This window comes from Pelodiscus sinensis, chromosome 4 (assembly GCF_049634645.1).
Source record: "Pelodiscus sinensis isolate JC-2024 chromosome 4, ASM4963464v1, whole genome shotgun sequence".
Taxonomy (NCBI): domain Eukaryota; kingdom Metazoa; phylum Chordata; order Testudines; family Trionychidae; genus Pelodiscus; species Pelodiscus sinensis.
In genome coordinates, this window is record NC_134714.1 from 106,555,905 (window position 1) to 106,577,270 (window position 21,366).

The window sequence follows — 21,366 nt, forward strand, 5'->3', positions numbered from 1 at the left end:
GAGCGCTCCCCCGCCCCTTACTGCGGCTGCGCAGGAACAGGGGAGTGAGCGCTCCCCCACCCAGAGGCCAGGAACCGGGGATGAGCACTCCCCCACCCAGAGGCTGGCGGCTGCGCAGCCACAGGAAGAGGCGACAGAGAGCTCACCACCTGCCAAGTAAAAAAAAAAAAAAAAATTCTGTATACCCCTCACCCGAGTATACCCTGCAGGGGTGGGTGGGTGGGTGGATGTGTGTGTGTGTGGGGGGGGGGTTGTAAAAACTAATATAACCCGCAGGTTATATTCGCTAAATTACGGTGTGTACGTGTACATACACACACACACACACACACACACACACACACACACACACACACACACACACACTTTTTAACCATTTTTATTGTAGCACAAGCACTGTCCAGAGTCACAATGCCAGTGGCAGACTGACTCGCTCACTAGGTTCTTGCCATTTTGATGCCAGACTATTGGGAGTGCCATATAATTAGATGCCAGACTATCGGAGTTTTACTGTGGTTATAAATTTTATAGGACTTTATATAGGAATCTCACATGCTTTATCATTGTCAAGTTATTATCGTTTTTTTTTTCCACAGCAACCCTGTAGATCAGCACATCTGTGGCCATAACAGACCATGCAAATTTGATTACAGATCCCATCAATTGTATTTTCAGATTGGCTAGAGACTTATGAGGTCCAGTGGTAGAAATGCATGAAGAGATCAAATTACACAGTAGCAGACTGACAACAGTGCCATAGTACTATCGTTTGTTGTATTTTTCTGACTGGTACAGCCTACCGCTTTGGGTCAAATTTCATGTTGATCTGTAGTACTGCTCTTTTAGCATTCATTTCAAGCCCATCTAGTCCACTAAAAGCCTTTGCAACTTTAAATGGCGGCAATATTGACATCAATAAATTATTTTATGAACAATACAAGTATAATATAAAAATAAATTATCTAGTCCTTTAGTAGAACAATACTAGGAAAAGCAAACAGCTAGTACTAAGAAAATTGAGCTTTAGGGAAGCATTCTACAACAGGAAGTCAGCAAACTCCCACCAGCAGCTTACTCTGACGAGCCACAAGCCTAAGTTTACCAACACCTGAAATATAAGGTTGGCTTATAAAAAGGTCACACAGTTTTTGCCATTTTAGCCCATCCATCTTGGAGGGTTGGCTTATAAGTGAACAAGCTAATAAAGGAGTATTTATAGTAACTACTACAAGACTTGAACAGTAATTGGGAATTCAGCAACAGAATGATTTTATATTACAGGTTATGTTTCGTTCTAAGGTTGCTGAGCCACCAAAAATGTTTCCTTGAACAGAAATTACTTATGTTAAGCACGCCACTTGTTCTAACTATAGTTGGTAAATTACCATCAATGGACAATAAACATTTCCCAGAAGTTAATTACAATATTAGTAGGTTAGGACTTAGCACATGAAAATATATAGTAGATCTTTTTTGCTTAAATTATGTCTTCTTTAGGAATGCTACAGAGATGTTGCGTCTAACTTTCACAAACAAAGCATACCTTTCTCTTGATTACTGATCAAAACCTGAAGTGCTATGGCAGCTTCCACTTTCACAGGCATTTCCCTATCATCAATCAGACATCGTCTTGTGAGTTCTAGGGCTGTCTGAAGGTTCTGGTCACTCTTAAATTTAACTTCACAGAAATAATGAAGGACCCAGCAAGCCTGCAAAACAAATGCATCTAACAACTTCAGAAAATGGTCATTTTAACAACATCTGTCAGTTCTCCAAAAATAATTAATATTTAATAAATAACTTCTGTAGTAATAATTAACTAAAATACTACCAACTTAAAAATAATTATGTTTGAGAGTTTGGAGGCTGGCCAGTGGTAGGTTTGTCATTTAGACATCACTAGACCAGTACTATGATCTCAAGTTCATCTTTGGCCACAAGTTTTGTGTGAGCGGTACGGTCTAAATGCAAAACACAAATGGACCATACCACCAGACACAGAGGAAAAACTATGCACACAGTACTGCAGCCATGTTAAAATTATATGTTGCTACATCTGAAGAAATTAATACTTTTATAATTAAAACTTGAATGCACCTTATTACAGGAAAGGTGAAAACAGTGAGTCAATTTAAAGCAAGACAATTCAGAAAACAAAACTACAGGCAGTCCCCGGGTTACATGGATCCGACTTACATCGGATCCCTACTTACAAACGGGGTGAGGCAACCCCGCACTAGCTGCTTCCCCCCAGCAGACTAGGGAGACGCGAAGCTAGTGCCCTCTTCCCAGCATACCAGGGAGACGCGGAGCGGCTTTTCTCAGCAGAAACCTCAGCTTGAGAATAAAGGACTGAGAGAAGTGAGGTGTGGGAGAATAAAACTGAGCTCTGGAGAAATGGTTGGCTAGAATTTCCCCTACAAAATGTACCAGTTCCGACTTACAGACAAATTCAACTTAAGAACAAACCTACAGTCCCTATCTTGTACGTAACCCGGGGACTGCCTGTATTCAATTGTAGATCATGATGTGAACAAAGTAAACCATATACACTCTTACCCGTGCTCTCATATAGCCCAGCTCACTGCTGAAGAGAGGAAACACATGATTCTGCAACATGTACTCCATCTGATCTTTGTATATCTTCTTCTGCAAGAACATTAAGACAATTACATCAGTTGGTGTTTTTAAAGAGACAAAAATGAGAGGAAAAAATAGAATTGTTAATCTTATTTTATACATAAAAGTGTAAATAGATAGTATGATGGCTTAACATGGCTTCTTTAGCAAAAGAAAACAAAGACTTTTCTGTCTTGGATGCAACTGATGAAGTGAGTTCCAGACCACAAAAGCTTTTGCCAAAATAAATTAGCCACAGAACTCCTTGCTGTTTTTGACTGACACAGACTAACAGGGGTACATCTCTGAAAAAGCTTTTTGTCCTTCTTAGCATACCACAGCACAAAATGACAGAGCGCAAATAGGTATCAACCAAAAAAAATTAGGAGGATCCTACATGTTCAAGACTGACTAGGACAGTCATGGTACAATTTCTTTTTTATTATCTATTATCTCTGGATCACTAAGGCTTCTTTATTTTGCATTTTCTCTCTCTCTTTGACACCAAAGACAAACTACTTATGACAAGGAAGAAAGGGCAACCATCTCAAAATATGTTTATAACAGATCCATCTTAAGAGAAATCAGCTTCGTCCAAGCCATCCTCAGCTATCATAAGCAAACAAGGTTGCTAAACCCGCTACACAAAAAGTTGTCTACAAGAAAATGACCTATCAGCAGGCACTCTGATCAAACAAATTTTGTGACATGAACCACCAGGAATTTGGCTATCAAGTGGAATTGAAGAACCTGCTAATCTCCATTCTAAATATTGGGTTGGGTAAAGAGATGAGTAGAAAAGTAGAAGGAAATAAAACTTTAAGATCCTCTAGAAATCAGTGCACTTACTTTTAGGAGAATTTCAGCCAAAGAACCAATCATATGTAGAGCACCATCTTTCTTACGAGGATCAGCATTTGGCTCTGTGAGGATCTGATAACAAAAGCCCATGGTTTTCTGCAGGACCTAGTTTGATAAGGACTTTTTGTTAGTAAAAATACTTCAGACAGTCTTCTAAAGTACCACTCTCAAATCTCTACAAGGGTCAAATTGTTAAAATCTATTTCATTTTTTCTTCAAAAGACTGAATTTAGGCAGCACTTTATACTATCACTCATGTTGATGTATAATTTCCGGTTGCATTAGCAAATATGTCTATCCAGCCTCAAGTAGTAAATTCATACCAAGACATAAGTACCCGCCCCTGCCAAAAAAAGCCTTCTAAAAATGATGGGATTATTGTGGGCATTGTGATTCCTAGATATTAAGCAGGAAGATTTACAACTACCTTGGTAATAGATTCTTATATTTTGTTTCAAATCTCAGCAAGTTGTATAGAAAATATCTAATAATAGTATTTGATCTGCTGATCTGTTAAGTCCAAAGGTAATCCTTAATTAGCTTACCTCTTTTCTTTTACTACATGCTGTAAATAGCAATGTCTGAGCAGCAGTTGTAGGAGAAATGAAGTCTTCAAACACATCTATTAAATAAATTGAATAGGCTATAAATTTTTGTCCTTTAATACAGTTCATAATGCAAAAATAATTTAAGGATCTAATGTAAAATAAGAGCAACAGTACTCAAATTTATGCCACTACACTGTGCCTTGATATTGAAAGCATTTCAATGCAGAGCTCACATAAGAAAAATAAACTTTGAAATGACAAGATGAGATGTTTTGAGTTTTCTGGCAAACACCCTTTGTTAGTGTTAGGCCAACATTTGTGATTGGAAGATCCCAGGGGACAGGACCTTCTCATATCTGCAAAAGGTCTTACATGAATTACACTGGGAAAATATTTTCAGTTGTTGCAATAAGCAGGCAAAACTGGGAGAACTGAAAACAAAGTTTTTTATTCTTTTCCTGCACAACCTTCTTCAGAGGCTTTCAGAACTTTTGAAAATAGCCACTTGTTTATATTTTGAGATTTAGCTCCTACCGACAAAGAATATCCCATTGGGATTTTAAGCAGCCTAAAGCCCTAAGTGTACCAAAAAGCCTTTCAGAAAGGTTCAGTTCTTTCACTTTCATACCCCTCTTGAACAGGCTACAAAGACTTTTAGAACACTTCAAAAATCTGAAACGAATAGCCAGTGGAAATTCACATGAAATGAACAGAATACCTAAGACTTCCATGGCTATTTTAGCTTCTATATATATATATATATATATATATATATATATATATATATATATATATATATATATATATATGGATACACCTATTTTGAATTATGCCTTGTGTAAAGCACTACTTGACGTTACAATAAGAAATTTTTGGCTCATGGCAAGTATCAGGATTTTAAAAATAGCTACTGTATGTAAGCCATAAATGCTTTTAACAATTCAATTTAACAACATTTTCCAAGGAAACAAAAAACAGCATTAGCCAATCTAAACTGCCTTCTGTAATTTACAAGTTAGCTCTTTTACACCTATGTACTACCACAGGGGTTACCAAACTTTTTGACATGGGGACTAGTAAACCCATTCACAAGCTTTTGGAGGACTGGTAACATTCATTTGCATAGTCATTAAGCAAATGATGAATATGAAAGTACTGTAAGTTGTTTCTGGTCCTCCCGAAGTGCCAGCTTTAGCAAAGCTTTTGATACAGTCACCCACAATATTCTTGCCAGCAAGTTAAGGGAATATGGGTTAGATAAATGGACTGTAAGATGGATAGAAAGCTGGCTAGACCAGGATTTCCCAAACTCTTTACTTTAGTTGGAACCTGGTTCTTTTTTCAGTATTGTTTTTTGCAGCCCAAAAATAAACGCATATTAAAAAAAAAGAATTAAAAATGAATAAATTTTCACTGTTTCACCCGGCTGCATCCTCCGTCCAGCCTGGGGGACCCAGCATCACGCAGGCACTCCGGGAAGCAGGAGCAGGAGCAGACTGAGGGATGGGTGTCTGGCTAGGATGGAGGGTGCAAGGAGGGGACTTGGGTAGGAGTTGGACCTCCCTGGTCTGGCACCCTCTGGACCTGACTGGTCCCAGATGAGGAATTTTTTGGATCAGGGGAGGTCATTTCAGGGCTCCTGGTTCCAGCCCCTTCCCCACTTAGCTTTTCTGCACCTCCCGTGCAACCCAATTGAGCTCAGCCCATCCACCTCAGCCCAGATGAGCCCCGCACTGGTTCCGTGCATGCCTCCCCCACAGCACAGCTAAGCCCTGTTTCCCTGCACCTCCCCCCCAAGTCCCACAGAAGTGCTGAGCCCAGGACTGATTTCCTGCCCATCCCTCCCCTCCTCTTGAATCTAGCCCTGGGTTCCCCGCACCTCCCTTCTCCTGCAGCCACACTGAGCTCTGAACCTCTCCCCATACCCCGCAGCCCAGCTGAGCTCCGTTTCCCTGCACCTCTGATTCCAGCCCATCACTGATTCCTTGCCCTTCCCTCCCTCTCCTTGAGTCCAGCACCAGGTACCCAGCACCTCCCTCCTCCTGCAGCCCAGGTGAGCCCAGCGTCCCTCACCTCCCCCCTCCCCAGCCTGGAGCCTCCCTAGCATGGTGCCCAGGGGCAACTGCCCCCTGTTCCGCCCCTCACTATGCCTCTGCCGGGAGCCCAGAACATCCGGCTGCATCCTCTGCCCAGCCTGACCCAGGGCTTGGGGAACCCGGTGCCACACAGGCACTCTGGGAGCCCGGAACACCCTGGCGGCAACGCTGAGACCCGGTATCTTTTTCCACGCGGACCGGTACCATAGTTTGGGAAACGCTCAACTACCATATAAACATCCTGTATTCACAAACACACATCTTTTGTTCACCTACACTGAGAACCAAAATAGCTGAATTGAAGATATAAGTAACTATATTGATAAGCATGAACTATTTCCTCACTTAAGAAAAAAAGTGAACTACACTTTAAAAAAAACCCAAAATATCTCTATTTTCACAATGCATTTTTTAAAATACTGCCTTTGTTTGGCATCATATATTTGAATGGGATGGTAAATTTTAAACATTTCTCACCAAACTTCATACGTATATACTCATATGGGTCTTCTTGCCACAGTTCTTCATCAGCATCTGTATAGCACATCAATGGAAATATAACATCTTGGATAATTCCCTGCAATAAGAGAGTTACAAACTTAAACTATTTAATTGATTTCATTTGATTTTTCCTACTTATAAACTTTAAATTTTCTCTTATGCCTATTTTAGATAGGGGATGAAAACCTTTTAAAATTACACTGTCACAACAGACAAAAACCCAACTGCTTCAATTAAAAGAAGACCTGCAATGTAATGCAAGCCATTGTTTGCACTTTGGTAAAGGTGGCTTGAATTTTGTTGCTGACATTAACTCTGAATTTGCATCGTGTTGCATTATATGCACAATTGTTGATCCATTAAGAACACAACAGTCTAACAACAGGTTCAGTGTGCTAAAGAAACGGCTGAGGATGAAACAGCATAAATGTTTTGACATTCTATATCATGAAGGCTTATTTAAAAGTTTCCAGTTGGATGTCTGAGTTCACACTATTGTGTTTATTATGATACTAATAAAATATAAAACATAGAAAGTATTTGTAAGGGAGTAAACAAGTCTACAATAAGGCATATGAACCAACTGGGAGCTTTTAGTGGGGCTCCAATCCTACAAAGACACATACTTTAAATCAATGGGACTACTCACAAGCCTAAAGTCTTTGCAAGACTGGAACCTAAATACCATAATTTTGTTTTGTTTCACCCAGAGAAAATGAGTATTTCATCTATGCTAACATAACAAGATGTGCATCCCCAGAGCAGACTTGAACTCTTAATAAATAATTTATAATACAAGTTCAGACACCTGAAATTTTAGCAGGAATATAAAGTCAATAAAAAAACAAAACTGTCTTATACATAGTAACTGTATCATTTATAGATTAGTCACAGAAAAGTGTTTTACTTGGATATGGGGCTTCAGATTCTTCCAGGTCACAGCATGAGACACTCCTTGATTGATGTAGTTCAGTGTTTGCTGAAGAACTCTAGGAGCCATATACTGCTTTTCCTTGTACTGATATAGCACCTTCAGCAACACCTGTGAAAATCAAGTCTCATTAGCAGCTTATGGAAATCTGAGCATCATGTCAGTAACCAAATGGCATTTAATTTGCAGGACTACCCCTCAATCTTGCAAAACAAGACTGGGCTGGGAGCAGAAGCTGGCAGCCCCGCTCCACCTCCCACCACAAACCCACTTAATCGGTTACCAGTTAAACCTAAGGTTTAAACAGTTAACTGATTAACCAGGATTTTACATCCCTAATATTAGCTCCCCAGGGACAACAGTAAGGAAAGTAACCAACACCCAGGTGGGTGTCAAACAACCATCAATAGCCATTGGCCAGCAAGGGAGCTACAATTCAACCATGTACCTGAATAAGGTCACACCTTAAAAATTGCTCAACCTCACCTGGGGACTCAGCAATGCCAACCAAACATCCCTGGACTTGTGTTCTCTAAGCACATGGACTAAGAGTACAAAACCCAGAGGCCCCATGCCTTGTCCTTCTCCTGCCTCCACCTATGTTGTAAGCAACAAGGACTCTAAAAAGACTGAAGACTCCAATAGAGGAAACTGTCCCAGGTATGGGGACAAACCTGTCTATTAAGGACTGCAATATCCAGTGGGTCGAGGAACATTGCCTAATCTAGATGTTGCCCAGCCTAATAGGGTTGAGAATTTAGACAGAGTTCTTATATATTTTATTTTATTAACTAACTCTGACTTTTTGTCCCTCTCAGTCACTTAAAATCTACTTTTTGTAGTCAATACATGTGCCCAACTATTTACCAGACCCTTCAGGAAAACATATTGGTGAAGATAAATTGCTCAGGTATACAAAAGTTGGCGTATGTCCCCTTTCCACTGATGAAGCGATGAACCAATTAATAAATGTTCACGCTCATCTTGAGCAGTGCAAGAAGGTATATTACTGAGGTACAAGGGTGAGAGTTGGGGGAAACTGATATCTCTCTCAGAGTGATTCATTAGTGGCTCTGAGAACATCTATGCAATCTAGCTGGGAATGGGGCTCTACATGCTGTTATGCTAAGTGATCATAGTGCCTAAAGGGTTTTGCTGCTTGTCACTAGCATGGCACTGACACATATATCCCAGGCTGGAGACTTCAGGGGTCACAACGGTCCCACAATTCCAGGATGTACCCAGGGATTCCATCAAAATAAGCAGCAGCAACACCAGGCAGTTAAAGTGATATGACATATCAAAATATTCAGTGGTTAGAACCTTCACATTATTTTCAGATGATCTCTACATCCTGGGTTTATGATCACATCCAGAACTCGGAAACCCATCAGGAGATAGTGAAAGAAGGAGCAAACATGTATTCTATTCCTTTCAAGCTGTAATTAGGACCTTTCTGAAAACCCATCAGGAGATATGACTAGGGGAGCCTTGCATTGGCAACCAGTAATGTTTTATGACCCAAAAAGAAATATAGGAGATGTCTCTTGAGGGAAGAGTGAATTTATGCCAAATCTGCATGTGAACAATTTTGTAATTGCTGGCCCAGTCCAAGAAACATGACTTAACTGGGATAACAGAGACTTGGTGGGATGACTCGCATGACTGGAGCGCTGTCATGGAAGGGTATAGACTGTTCAGGAAGAACAGACAGGGGAGAAAAGGAGGAGGAGTTGCACTATATGTAAGAGAGCACTACGATTGCTCTGAACTCCAGTATAAAGAGGGAGAAAAGCCTGTTGAGAGTCTATGGGTTAAGTTTAAAAGAGCAAACAACAGCAGTGATGTTGTGGTTGGTGTCTGCTACAAGCCACCGAATCAGGTAGATGAGGTTTTCTTTGGACAACTGAGCGAAGCTGCCAGATCGCAGGCCCTGGTTCTCGTGGGGGACTTTAATCACCCTGACATCTGTTGGGAAACCAATACGGCAGTACACACGCAATCCAAGAAGTTTTTGGAGAATGTTGGGGATAATTCTTGAAACAAGTGCTGAAGGATCTAACCAGGGGCCGAGCGCAGCTAGACCTTCTGCTCAAACAGGGAGGAACTAATAGGGGAAGTGGAGGTGGGTGACAACCTGGGAAGCAGTGATCATGAGATGGTAGATTTCAGGATCCTGACCAAAGGAAGAAAAGAGAGTAGTAAAATACACACCTTGGACTTCAAAAAAGCAGATTTTGACTCCCTCAGATATCTGATGGGCAGAATCCCCTGGGATGTTAACATGAAGGGGAAAGGAGTCCAGGACAGCTGGCAGTATTTTAAAGAAGCCTTATTGAAGGCACAGAAAGAAGCCATCCCGACGCGTAGCAAAAGAGGCAAACATGGTAGGAGACCGGACTGGCTTACAGGGGAAATTCTTGGTGAACTTAAGCACAAAAAGGAAGCTTACAAAAAGTGGAAACTTAGACAAATGACCAGGGATAAATGTATAGCTCGAGAATGCTGGGGGGTTATCAGGAAGGCGAAAGCGCAAATGGAATTGCGACTGGCTAAGGATGTAAAGGATAACAAGAAAGGTTTCTACAGGCATGTTAACAAGAAGAAGATTATCAGAGAGGATGTGCAGCCCCTAATAGATGAAGGAGGTAACCTAGTGACAGATGATGTGGGGAAAGCTGAAGTACTCAATGCTTTCTTTGCCTCTGTATTCACGGACAAGGTCAGCTCCTGGACTTCCGCGCTAAGTGATGCAAGATGGGATGAAGATGGACAGCCCGTGGTGGGTAAAGTACAGGTTAGGAACTGCTTAGAAAAGCTAAACGTACACAATTCCATGGGTCCGGACTTAATGCATCCGAGGGTACTAAGGATGTTGGCAAATGTCATTGAGGAGCCTTTGGCCATTATCTTTAAAAAGTCGTGGAGATCGGGAGAAATCCCAGATGATTGGAAAAAGGGAAATGTAGTGCCCATCTTCAAAAAAGGGAAGAAGGACGATCCAGGAAACTATAGGCCGGTCAGTCTTACCTCTGTTCCTGGAAAAATCATGGAAGGGATCCTTAAGGAATCCATTTTGAGACACTTGGATGAGAGAAAAGTGATTAGGAATAGTCAGCATGGATTCACAAAGGGCAAGTTGTGCCTGACCAATCTGATTAGCTTCTATGATGAGGTAACTGCCTCGGTGGACATGGGAAAGTCAATGGATGTTATATACCTTGACTTTAGCAAGGCTTTTGATACGGTCTCCAACAATATTCTTGCCAGCAAGTTAAGGGAATGTGGATTGGATAAATGGACGGTAAGATGGATAGAAAGATAGCTAGAAAGCCGGGCCCAGAGGGTCGTGATCAACCGCTCGATGTCAGGATGGCGGTCGGTTTCTAGCGGAGTGCCCCAAGGTTCGGTTCTAGGACCAGTTTTGTTCAATATCTTTATTAATGACCTGGATGAGGGGATGGATTGCACCCTCAGCAAGTTTGCAGATGACACTAAGCTAGGGGGAGAGAGAGATACGCTAGAGGGCAGAGATAGGGTCCAGAGTGACTTAGACAAATTGGAGGATTGGGCCACAAGAAATCTGATGAGGTTCAACAAGGACAAGTGTAGAGGCCTGCACTTGGGACGGAAGAATCCCAAGCATAGTTACAAGCTGGGGACCAACCAGCTAAGTAGTAGTTTTGCAGAAAAGGACCTGGGGGTTACAGTGGATGAGAAGCTGGATATGAGTCAACAGTGTGCCCTTGTAGCCAAGAAGGCTAATGGCATATTAGGTTGCATTAAGGAGGAACATTGCCAGCAGATCCAGAGATGTCATTATTCCCTTTTATTCGGCATAGGTGAGGCCACATCTGGAGTATTGTGTCCAGTTCTGGGCCCCCCACTACAAAAAGGATGTGGACGCATTGGAGAGGGTCCAGCGAAGGGCAACCAAAATGATTAGAGGGCTGGAGCATATGACTTATGAGGAGAGGCTGTGGGAGTTGGGTCTGTTTAGTCTGGAGAAACGAAGAATGAGGGGGGATTTGATAGCAGCCTTCAACTTCCTGAAGGGAGGTTCCAAAGAGGATGGAGAGAGGCTTTTCTCAGTAGTGACAGATGGCAGAACAAGGAGCAATGGTCTCAAGTTGTGGTGGGAGAGGTCCAGGTTGGATATTAGGAAAAACTATTTCACTAGGAGGGTGGTGAAGCACTGGAATGGGTTACCTAGGGAAGTAGTGGAGTCTCCATCCCTAGAGGTGTTTAAGTCTCGGCTTGACAAAGCCCTGGCTGGGTTGATTTAGATGGGATTGGTCCTGCCTAGAGCAGGAGGCTGGACTTGATGACCTTCTGATGTCTCTTCCAGTTCTATGATAAGGGGATGGTTTGATGAGATCATGTTATCTTGGTAACTAATTGACCATTTATTATCAGTGGGAAATAGGTCAATGGAGGGATGATAAGAGTTACTATAGAGAATTTTCTGGGTGTCTGGCTGGTGAGTCTTGCCCACATGCTCAGGGTTTAGATGATCACCATATTTGGGGTCGGGAAGGAATTTTCCTCCAGGGTAGATTGGCAGAGACCCTGGAGGTTTTTCACCTTCCTCTGTAGCATGGGGCACAGATCACAGCTGGAGGATTCTCTGCATCTTGGGGCCTTCAAAGTATTTGAAGGCTTCAATATCTGAGACATAGAGGAGAGGATTATTCTAAGAGGGGTGGGTGAGATTCTTTGCCCTGCACCGTGCAGGGGGTCAGACTAGATTATCATAATGGTCCCTTCTGACCTTAAAGTCCAAAGTCTATCAGTAATCAAACTGTGCATATTTACTTCCCATTTCTCTTGGATAAAAACAGTAAGTGCACTCAGAAGGTGGAACTCTTGAGCCTGTTCTCAAGTGTCAGAAATTGCTTTTTAATTTTGAAGAGGGTCTCCTGATTTTTGCAACTGTACAGATGTCGTGTAAGAATTTTTCCCTCCCATGTGTAATTGAGAGATCAATTTCCTTGTGGGCATCCCTAAAGCTAACCTTCAATGCTCTGCAAGATGTCAGTTTTGGATAGTGCTGATTCTGCTTCATGTGTTGGGTGTGATGTCTGCACATTACCAGTTGGCTTAGCATATTTTGGACTTCCTTATTTTTATTTATAGATGCACATACATGCACACGTATGCACCAGCTTTCAAAAATTGTGTCCTAGAGAATCTGAGCAAAATAGTTCCTTGTTTCTGTGTAACTTGATGTTGTTGAGAAAGAAGAAGTTCTATGGGTTCAAAAATCCTGCCACTCAAGAATTTTCCTTCAAAGACCTGAACCAATTTTCTCCTGGATAACACAAGAGAGAACCAACTGCATTTCCAAGCAAGTCTAAGAAGTACACCTGAAAAATCTTCTCCATCAAGCAGTATGGATTTGTAATTTTTTTAAACAATTTTCAATGCAATTATGTACCCAGACTAAAGTTATTTGGAGGAAGGGAGAGAGAAGGCCAAACAGCTGGAGCAGCCTCCTGCTGCCAGTTAACTGTAACAGGTAAGCATCACCCAATAAGGATGGTTAATCTGTTAAACCACTCAGATCCCTATGGGAGGGGCAGCCTTTTGAGCCATACAACTCTTTTTCAGTTCTGGGAAAGGTACTTATAAGCACCACAGCAAAATGCAAGAGGCAACAACCCATTTAGTATAAATAGTAAGCGTAGTCTCCAGAGGACCACTGAAGATTGTGCACCAGTAACATCTCTGTAGCCAGACAGAAAAAAGGTATTCATGGGATACGGGTAGGTGTAAAGCCATAAATCCAGAACCCCTGTTCACTCCTGGGAATCCACACTCTAAGACGTGGCCAGTTAGAAGAGTCCCAAAGCTTGAGGGGCAGACTGAGCCTAAACATCTACAGTGCAATTAAACAGACCTTTAGATCAAGCCTCAGTCACTGTCACAGGCTAGGTGTGTGTGTCTAACTTCAGTATAGACATACCCTATAGTGTACTTAAACAGATTACACAAGCAACATACAATATTTCTTAAGGATAACTAAGTGTAACTGTTTCCTGCATACTCCCTGATACTATCAGGCTACTGCAAAGTATTTTGAAAAGAGCCATATCCTTTGAAAAAATGCAGGGAAGGAGGAAATTATTGTTAAGTGTCACATTTACTCAGTGTTCATGCATTTCTTACTTGCTGGACACCAACAGCGAATGCCTTTAGGAACACTTCAGCAAACTCATTGTACTCCTTGGAGACATTACCAGGGCTTCCATACCTAGAATTAAAAGTGAAAAATTCAAGTATGCAGAAATATTTTGCTAAATTTCATGTTAGAAGGGGTTTTTTTTAATCTGATGGCATGGGAAGAACAGCTACCTCTCAAAAAGTCTAGCCAAAATGTGCAAAGCCCATTTCTTGCATTTCCACCAAGGCAATTCTGGTCTATCATCTTCCTCAACTTGAAGGGTTTCCTTTAGGAACAAAGAAACATTTATTGAATATAGCCAAAATATCAGATTTAATTTTTTTTTGCTTTTCTTTTTTCATTAGCAGCTATGTAAGCACACTTCCACATCAACAGAAATATCAGATATAAAAATAATTTTTAAAAGCCCATAATAAAAAGGTAATATACAAATGCTCAAATTCAACTTTCCTTGGTAAAAAGCCAACATAAGTTACAGTACAATTTTTAAGTTGCTATTTTGTCTATAAACAACAGGTTATAAGTTTTAAAACTCTCTCTGTTTAGTCTATTTAAACCACCTCATTAACTTCACAAACTTTTTTTGAGATGTGTTGCTCATGTCCATTCCACTAGGTGAGCACATGCCACGTGCATGGCTGTTGTAAGGTTTCCCCCTAACAGTACCCATAGGGTTGGCTGTGAAGCTGCATGAAGTGGCATCCTTATTGGCAGCGTATACAAGTCCTTACTGACCTGCCACCTGATAATTTCTTTCCTGCTGGAAGACTCTGAGGGGAGGCAGGCAGGATTAGGAACGGACATGAGTAACACATCTCAAAGAACAACAGTTTTAAGAGGTAGGGAAGTTTTCTTTTCCTCGAGTGCTTGCTCTTGTCCATTCCAATCGGTGACTCACAAGTAATCTATAGGGAAGAAGGATTAGAGTTGATTGAGTTGCAGACTGCAGCACTGCTCTGCCATAGGCTGCATCATCCCTCACCTGTTAAGTGATGGCAGAGTGCAATATGAAGGTGTGGCTAGATGACCATGCTATTGCCCTACTCATGTCCTGATTAGGGGCTTGTGTGCAGATCATGCTGAGGCAGCCTGTGCTCTTATGGAGTGTGCCTTCAATACCAGAGTTGGAATTCTGGTCAGGCCATAGTCTGTCCTGCTACAGGATGTGATCGATGGCAAGATACGCTGGGATGAGATGGGAAGCGCTTTCATCCTCTCGACAATTGCCAGACTTGTGGTGACTTACAAAACAATTTTGTGCGTTCAACGTGGAATGCAAGTTCAGGCCTGATGTCCAGAGTGTGAAGCACGCATGCCTTATTGCAGGTATGCAGTTTAGGGAAGAATACCAGGAAAATTATGTCCTGGTTCACATGAAATTGAGAGGCTACTTTAGGTAGGAAAGGTGGGTGTGAGCATAACTACACTTTGTCTTTATAAAAGACTGTGTATAAGGGCTCAGAGGTAAGTGCTCAGAGCTCAGAGACCCTTCTGGACAAGGTGATAGCCACCAAAAAAGCTACCTTCCCGGAGAGGTAGGATAAGAGACAGGTCGCTAGGGGCTTGAAGGGGGGAGAGGCCATGAGTCTGTACAGGACAAGGTTAAGGCACCACTGGGAATCAGTCAAAGCCCTTAAGCCCACCACGGAGTTGCCAAACACTGATCTTCCAGCCACACATGGGTGGAAGGCCAAGATGGCCACCAGGCGAACCTTAATAGTGGATATAGCCAGGCCCTGATGTTTCAGATGCAAAAGGTAGTCAAGCACAGCAGTAACAGATCTTTTGTAGGGGGCTACCTTTCCAAAGGGACCAAACAGAGAACACTTCCACTTTGCCAGGTATGTTGCATGAGTGGAGAGTTTTCTGCATTACAACCAACTCCACTAACAGAGTGTGAACACTGCCACTCAAACTGGCTCAGCCATGGAGTTTCCACACCATGAAGTGGAGGAAATCCAGGCCTGAAAGTGTCACTGGCCTGTCCACTGACAGGGTTAGCAGCATGAGGAACACGTACTGCACCAGACTGGCCCTTAAGATGGGTCTAAATGTCTGGCAAGCCAGGCAAACCTCACTCAGCTATCTAACGTTGATGTGCAGTGATAATTCTGGTTGAGACCACCAGCCTTGAGTTCGGACGTTGCCCTAGTGGGTTGTCCAGCCCATCTCAGATGGCCATAGTAGCCACAGTGAGGGCTGAGTCATGGCAAAAGGCCCTCCTGCACAGACTACCTGAGGTTTTAGCCACCAATCAGGGAACTTAGCAATTATGAGCAGAAGAATAATGAGCCTGTCCAGATAGTCCCAGCTGGGTTTGTAGAGCAGGGGTCAGCAACCCCTGCCACACATGCCACAGGCAGCACACAAGCCGATTTTTACTGGCAGGTGGGGAGAGAGCTCGCCTCCACTCCTCCTACCCTGCACAGTGAGAGCCTGCGCTGCCACTAGAGCCTTGTGGTTGATGTGCAGCCACAGAGCCAGCTCCAGGGAGGCTGCAGACTGGTCTGTGTACCAGCCAGCAGTCGGTGTTCGCTTTCTCCACCTGCCCAACTCTATTATAGAAGTGATCCAGTGGAAGCAGCGGAGAGCCAGCGAAAGCACGTGAGATGCTGCTGCTGCTGCCGCCAGTGGTGGACACACGGGGGCTCAGCTGGGGACAGGCGCAGCACGTATGTGCTGGCTTAGCAGTGGGAAGCAGCCCTGCTAAGTAGTGGAGCAGAGGCAGCCCAGCTGGGGTTGGGGGCAGCACATGTGTGGCTGCCTGGGCCAGGTGGGTGCTGGCATTCGGGTCAGGTGGTTTGTCTGTGCTAAGAAGGGGAGGAGGGGTGGATAATTTGTCTGTGCTTTAGCTGGGAGTTAGGACAGGACAAGCTGGCATTACTATGTGGCTCCTGATGGGACAGACCTCTGTCCACCACGGTCTTCTTACGCAGTCCCAGAGACTCCTATGCTCGAACCCGCTTGGCAAGCCAGGCATCTGCATTCTCTGGAGGCATCCTTCTTCCATGCCCCGGCGTCCCACACAATAGCCACTGTGCATTATGCATCGCTATAGCTGGTGCTGCCCTCCATTAAAAGGAGTTTAAGACAACAGTCCTGCTCCTTCTGCATCCTGGGCTCAAGCTCCTTCTGCATCCTGGGCTCAAGCTCCTTCAATGGGGCTCTTATCTGTTGATGGCCCTCTCCCAAGCACGTACAGTAGGACATTCCCTTTGGGCATAGGCTTCCCACAGCTCTTGCAAGACTTAAATCCCTGAGACTAAGGCATGTGTCAGTCGGGGAATAAGAAAGAAACCCCTCCCCTTGAAGGAACTAACTATAACCCTACTAAACTATGGCAAACTACAACGTATTAAGCTATTTACAACCAGTTAAAGGGTAAGCCACTAAGAAGGCACCTGCAAGGCAAGAGACCAAAGTTGCTCCAACAACTGCCACTGCTGCTAAGAAGGATCTGAGCAGGTGGCAGGGACCTATATACGCCATCAAATGGTGCCACTCCAGGGAGGTCCATAGTCGATCTGACTGGTACTGCTAGAGAAACCTTCAACGGATCATGTACATGGTGTGCACACTCCTGATGGAATGGACATGAGCAAACACTCAAGACTCCTGTTTGTCCTGCCACACATTTAGGAGCTATTTTATAGAAAGTACAAACAAAAGAATAAAGTTAAACTTTTTGAAAACAACTTTAAATATGGAAATTTAATTCAGAAGCCAAAAAAACCTACTTACAGCAGGTACATCTCTGTCCACAACTGTTTTTAGAATTTCTATCCATTCTGTCAGGTTTTGCTGATTTATCAGCTCCAGAGGTAACGTAAACTATTTGAAAAAATAATTAACATAAAATAGGTTCAGTATAAATCCATTTAAAACAATCCAATCAATTACTTGAATTATAGAGGTTTAAAAACTCATCAAAATCTTACTGAATAACTGCTATACACTAGGACGCTATGAGTGGTCAACACATGAGTGAGTGCAACATTAGACAGGTCTTCTGCAGCCTATTGTACATCCTCAAAACATTCTTCCTTTCAATTCTGTCTTAGATATTGTGAAATCATCATTTAGCAAAAACTCTAAGTTGTTACAGCTTTCTGAATCAGCAACAATTATTTTCTTCACTTCAAGTACAATAGAGGGATTGATAATTCTGATTTTAAATTTGATTATACTGTACTCTAACATTAAAATATATGTACGCAACAGCATGTTAGTTCAGTTTACTATAATAGAAGTAACACTCTAGAAAACTATGATAAATGGTTTGCATCTAGTTTTGGAATATTGCTCTTGTTCTCTCATGATCACTCTGGTTTACTCAGGGGTGGCAATGGCAGGTTCCTGAGAGTTCAAATATAGTAGGCTCAAAAATGTGTAATTTAATTTCAAATTAACATCAAATGATTTGCTAAATCTGTATTATTGGGTTTATGGTACACATCATCATGCCAAAAACTTGTTACTCACACCACAGTTGAGCACTGGTGAAAAATTACTCAAATTAAATCTAAATGGTAATGTTTCAAGTACATTAATATTTAGGGTATACAAGTTGAACTTCTCTAATCTGGCACTCTCTGGTATGGCATGATTTTAGTTAGCTGGATGTCCACTTATCAAGGGTGTGGCCAAGTTTCCCGTAGTCCCATAAAGTTTGTTTGTAGCCACTAGCCCTGGCTCTGAGTGTTCTGTGCTGTTATTTAGCTCGAATTCACTCCGAAAATGTCTTCTCACATCCCAGTAACCAGTGTAAGTGTTGGCAATGCTGCTAGATAACATTGCTCTCTCATGGTCCAGCAAATTCTCTGGTTTGGCACTGGTCAGGTCCTGAAGATGCCAGACTAGAGAGGCTGAACCTGCAATATATTTTAGGGGAAATGGTGGAGTAAACTGTCAGATTAAATCTTTGCTCAAGAATACAGAAAATTTGCTTCCACCTGAACAAGAGCATAGAAGATTTTGAAGATCTGTTTCTGGATGAGGACAGATTGATCAGATGGATCAGACAGAAGCTGAATGAAACGATCCTTTAGAAGAGGCAAGAAGTGCTGCATTGCTGCTATCAAGGGACTCCGCTCCTCTGGTTTCTTGTACCTTCAGGTAAGAATAAAATGCTTTACAAAGAGTTTACAACTAAATTTTACCAATATGAAAACTAAATTGTGCCTGCACAGAAAAGAGGCATATAGGCCACTGCCACTCCCAAGAACAGATTTTTTTAAAACCAAGTTATGATAATCTGGTGCTTCCTCAGTCTATGGATCTAGAGCAGCCTTCTAAGAGGCTTTACCTGGGATCAGGACTTTATTCCTTTCATGGAGAATTTTAAATATTTTCCTTTGTTTTCCAAATTGTAACAAAACCAAAATTCAAAATATCAAAATCCTCCACTGTGATGGAAATGCCACACTGTAGAGCAAGAAGTTCAGGAGCAGTTCGGGACCAAGTGGCTCCATCCATCCACACCTGTGATGCCTGAACAAGCTGAAGGTGGGATGTAAAAAGAGAAGCAGAGCAGACCAGTGGCTCTGGTACATTAGTATATAGTGCTGCTCAGGAGCTCACTGCCTAAGCACACCTGCTAAGAAGTGGCAGGTGACTGATCGTGTAGGTCAGGGACTTGATTTGGGATTCTTAGATTTAATCTGTGGGGATAAGGAGATCGGATAGGAAGTGGTTTGAGAGGCAGCTACTTACCACTCCACAGTGCAAAGTGTCACTGCCTACTATTGGGCCCTGGACCAGAACCTGCTGGAAAGGGTAGGCCTGAGTTCCCTAACCCACTGTCATGTCATCCTGAAATAACAGGAGCCTTCATTTTGAAGTCCCCCAAAATCTCCAGGCAAAAGAGATGGGCCAGAAACTGGAGCAGGTGGAGGACAGCACTGCTGAAAGACATGCTGTATTTGCCATGGGGAGATGTCTAGCCATATCCCTACCTGATCATTAGCACTGTTGGAGTTTGTTCACCTTCTACATACACAAAATGTTATTACCTTTTTTTCACCCAGTTCTACATATAATAAAGAAAAGATCCTATTTAACTAAACAGCTGATTAGAGTATACTGATTAGCGTATTCTCTGATACTACCAGTGATGTTCTAAACCAGGTCTGAGCAAAATACCCTCTGCAGGTCAGATCAGACCTGACAAGCCACCAGATCTGGCCCACAGTTGCAGCAGGGAGCCTCAAGCAGACTCCTTGCATGCCCCCCCCCCCCCCCACACACACACACATGCGCGCGCGCGGCTGAGAAAAGTGGCCATTGCGGGACTCTGTTTCAACAACTATGAGCCTGGGGGAGGGGAGAGAGGCTTCATGTGCTGCCGCTGTCCCCAGCACAATCCCACTGGCAAGTTTCCAGCCAACGGGAGTTGCTTGTTGTCAACGGACAGTTTGTGAAGCATGCTCACCTCCAGCATGTAGCCATTCAAAAACCATGTCCCCTACAGCTGGGGTGGAGTGGGGGCAGGGAGTCTGCTTGAGAAGGCTGCTGGCTGGGAGTCAAGAAAGTAAGTCTCCCAGCCAGAGCCTGCCTCTGGCACCCCAACCCCTTGTCCCCCTACCCCAAATAACCCAAACCCTCTACCTCTCATCCTACACCCACAGCCCACACCCCAATCCCTACCGCTAGGCCACAGCCCAAAACCTCTGCCACCCTCTTGCACCCCTACCCACATAAGCCAAACCTTCTGCCCCCATCCTATACCCATATTCCCTCCCAGATCCTGCACCCCAATCCCCTGCCCAAGGTCACAACCCCCTCGTCTCTAGTGTCCTAACCCAGGTCACAACTGCCTCCTTTACCCAATCTCCCTCCCAGATCCCACACCCCTTCCTGCACCCCAATGCCTCACTGCATGCTCCCTTCTGCATCTAACCTCCATCCCAGACCCATTAACATGGAAGAATGTGGCCCTTGACCACCTTCCGAATTCTTGGGAGTGCCTCCCCCATCAAAAATTATTGTCCAACCCTGTTCTAAACTAAGGATTTAAGAACAAAGTTTTATGTACTGTATTTCAGAATTCACAGTTTTACTTAAACAATTAACATTAAAGTATGCTGATTCTTATGCCAACACATTTTTGGACTTTATACAGTTGAACGAAAATACACAAATTAACCTTCTAATAGTGACATTTCACATAAACAACAAAAACCTAAATAATCTTGATACTAAACGCATGTCTTATAAAAACTATATAACAATTTAAAAAGTAATAGTCCAACATAAAAATCATAAATATGGCTCTTACAGATTAAATTAATCAGAAGCCTAAAGCTTAGGATAAAATAGAGAACAAAAGTGTTGCTTAAGAAAAGTCCATTACCAACTGGCTTGAAGATACAATGAAGAAGAACATGGTAACACCAGAAAATGAGAAAAAACGATCTGACCTATGTAAAGACCTGTCAGTTAAAAAACATGGGCTGGCTTTGAAGCAACAATGCTGAATGGCCCAAGTTATTTGCTTTTCATCTGAAAAGTCCATGCAGCTCTTACATAGGTCTAAAGTCTATTAATGCTTTAGATTAATTTAAAACTGAATGACCGACAGGCTGCAACAACAGTTTTAAGCCATCACTACATAGTCAGGGACAGATT

The 21,366-nt window shown here is 42.8% G+C and overlaps 1 protein-coding gene and 1 non-coding gene across 3 annotated transcripts in view; both read right to left on the minus strand.

Moving 5' to 3' along the window:
* The window catches only part of IPO7 (importin 7), a 66,285-nt gene that overhangs the window by 26,443 nt on the left and 18,476 nt on the right, over positions 1-21,366 (minus strand). For both annotated transcript variants that reach the window (XM_075927955.1, XM_075927956.1), the window contains exons 5-14: positions 18,693-18,849; positions 17,482-17,571; positions 13,911-14,005; positions 13,725-13,809; positions 7,533-7,667; positions 6,602-6,701; positions 4,026-4,102; positions 3,469-3,585; positions 2,560-2,649; positions 1,544-1,709 (exon numbers count right to left, since the gene is read on the minus strand). In XM_075927955.1, the coding sequence (XP_075784070.1) occupies positions 1,544-1,709; positions 2,560-2,649; positions 3,469-3,585; positions 4,026-4,102; positions 6,602-6,701; positions 7,533-7,667; positions 13,725-13,809; positions 13,911-14,005; positions 17,482-17,571; positions 18,693-18,849 (1,112 nt within the window). The remainder of the gene's footprint in view (positions 1-1,543; positions 1,710-2,559; positions 2,650-3,468; positions 3,586-4,025; positions 4,103-6,601; positions 6,702-7,532; positions 7,668-13,724; positions 13,810-13,910; positions 14,006-17,481; positions 17,572-18,692; positions 18,850-21,366) is intronic.
* On the minus strand, positions 1,846-2,027 carry LOC112546817 (small nucleolar RNA SNORA23). Its single transcript, XR_003090531.1, has one exon. It is a non-coding gene; the product is annotated as a small nucleolar RNA SNORA23 (small nucleolar RNA).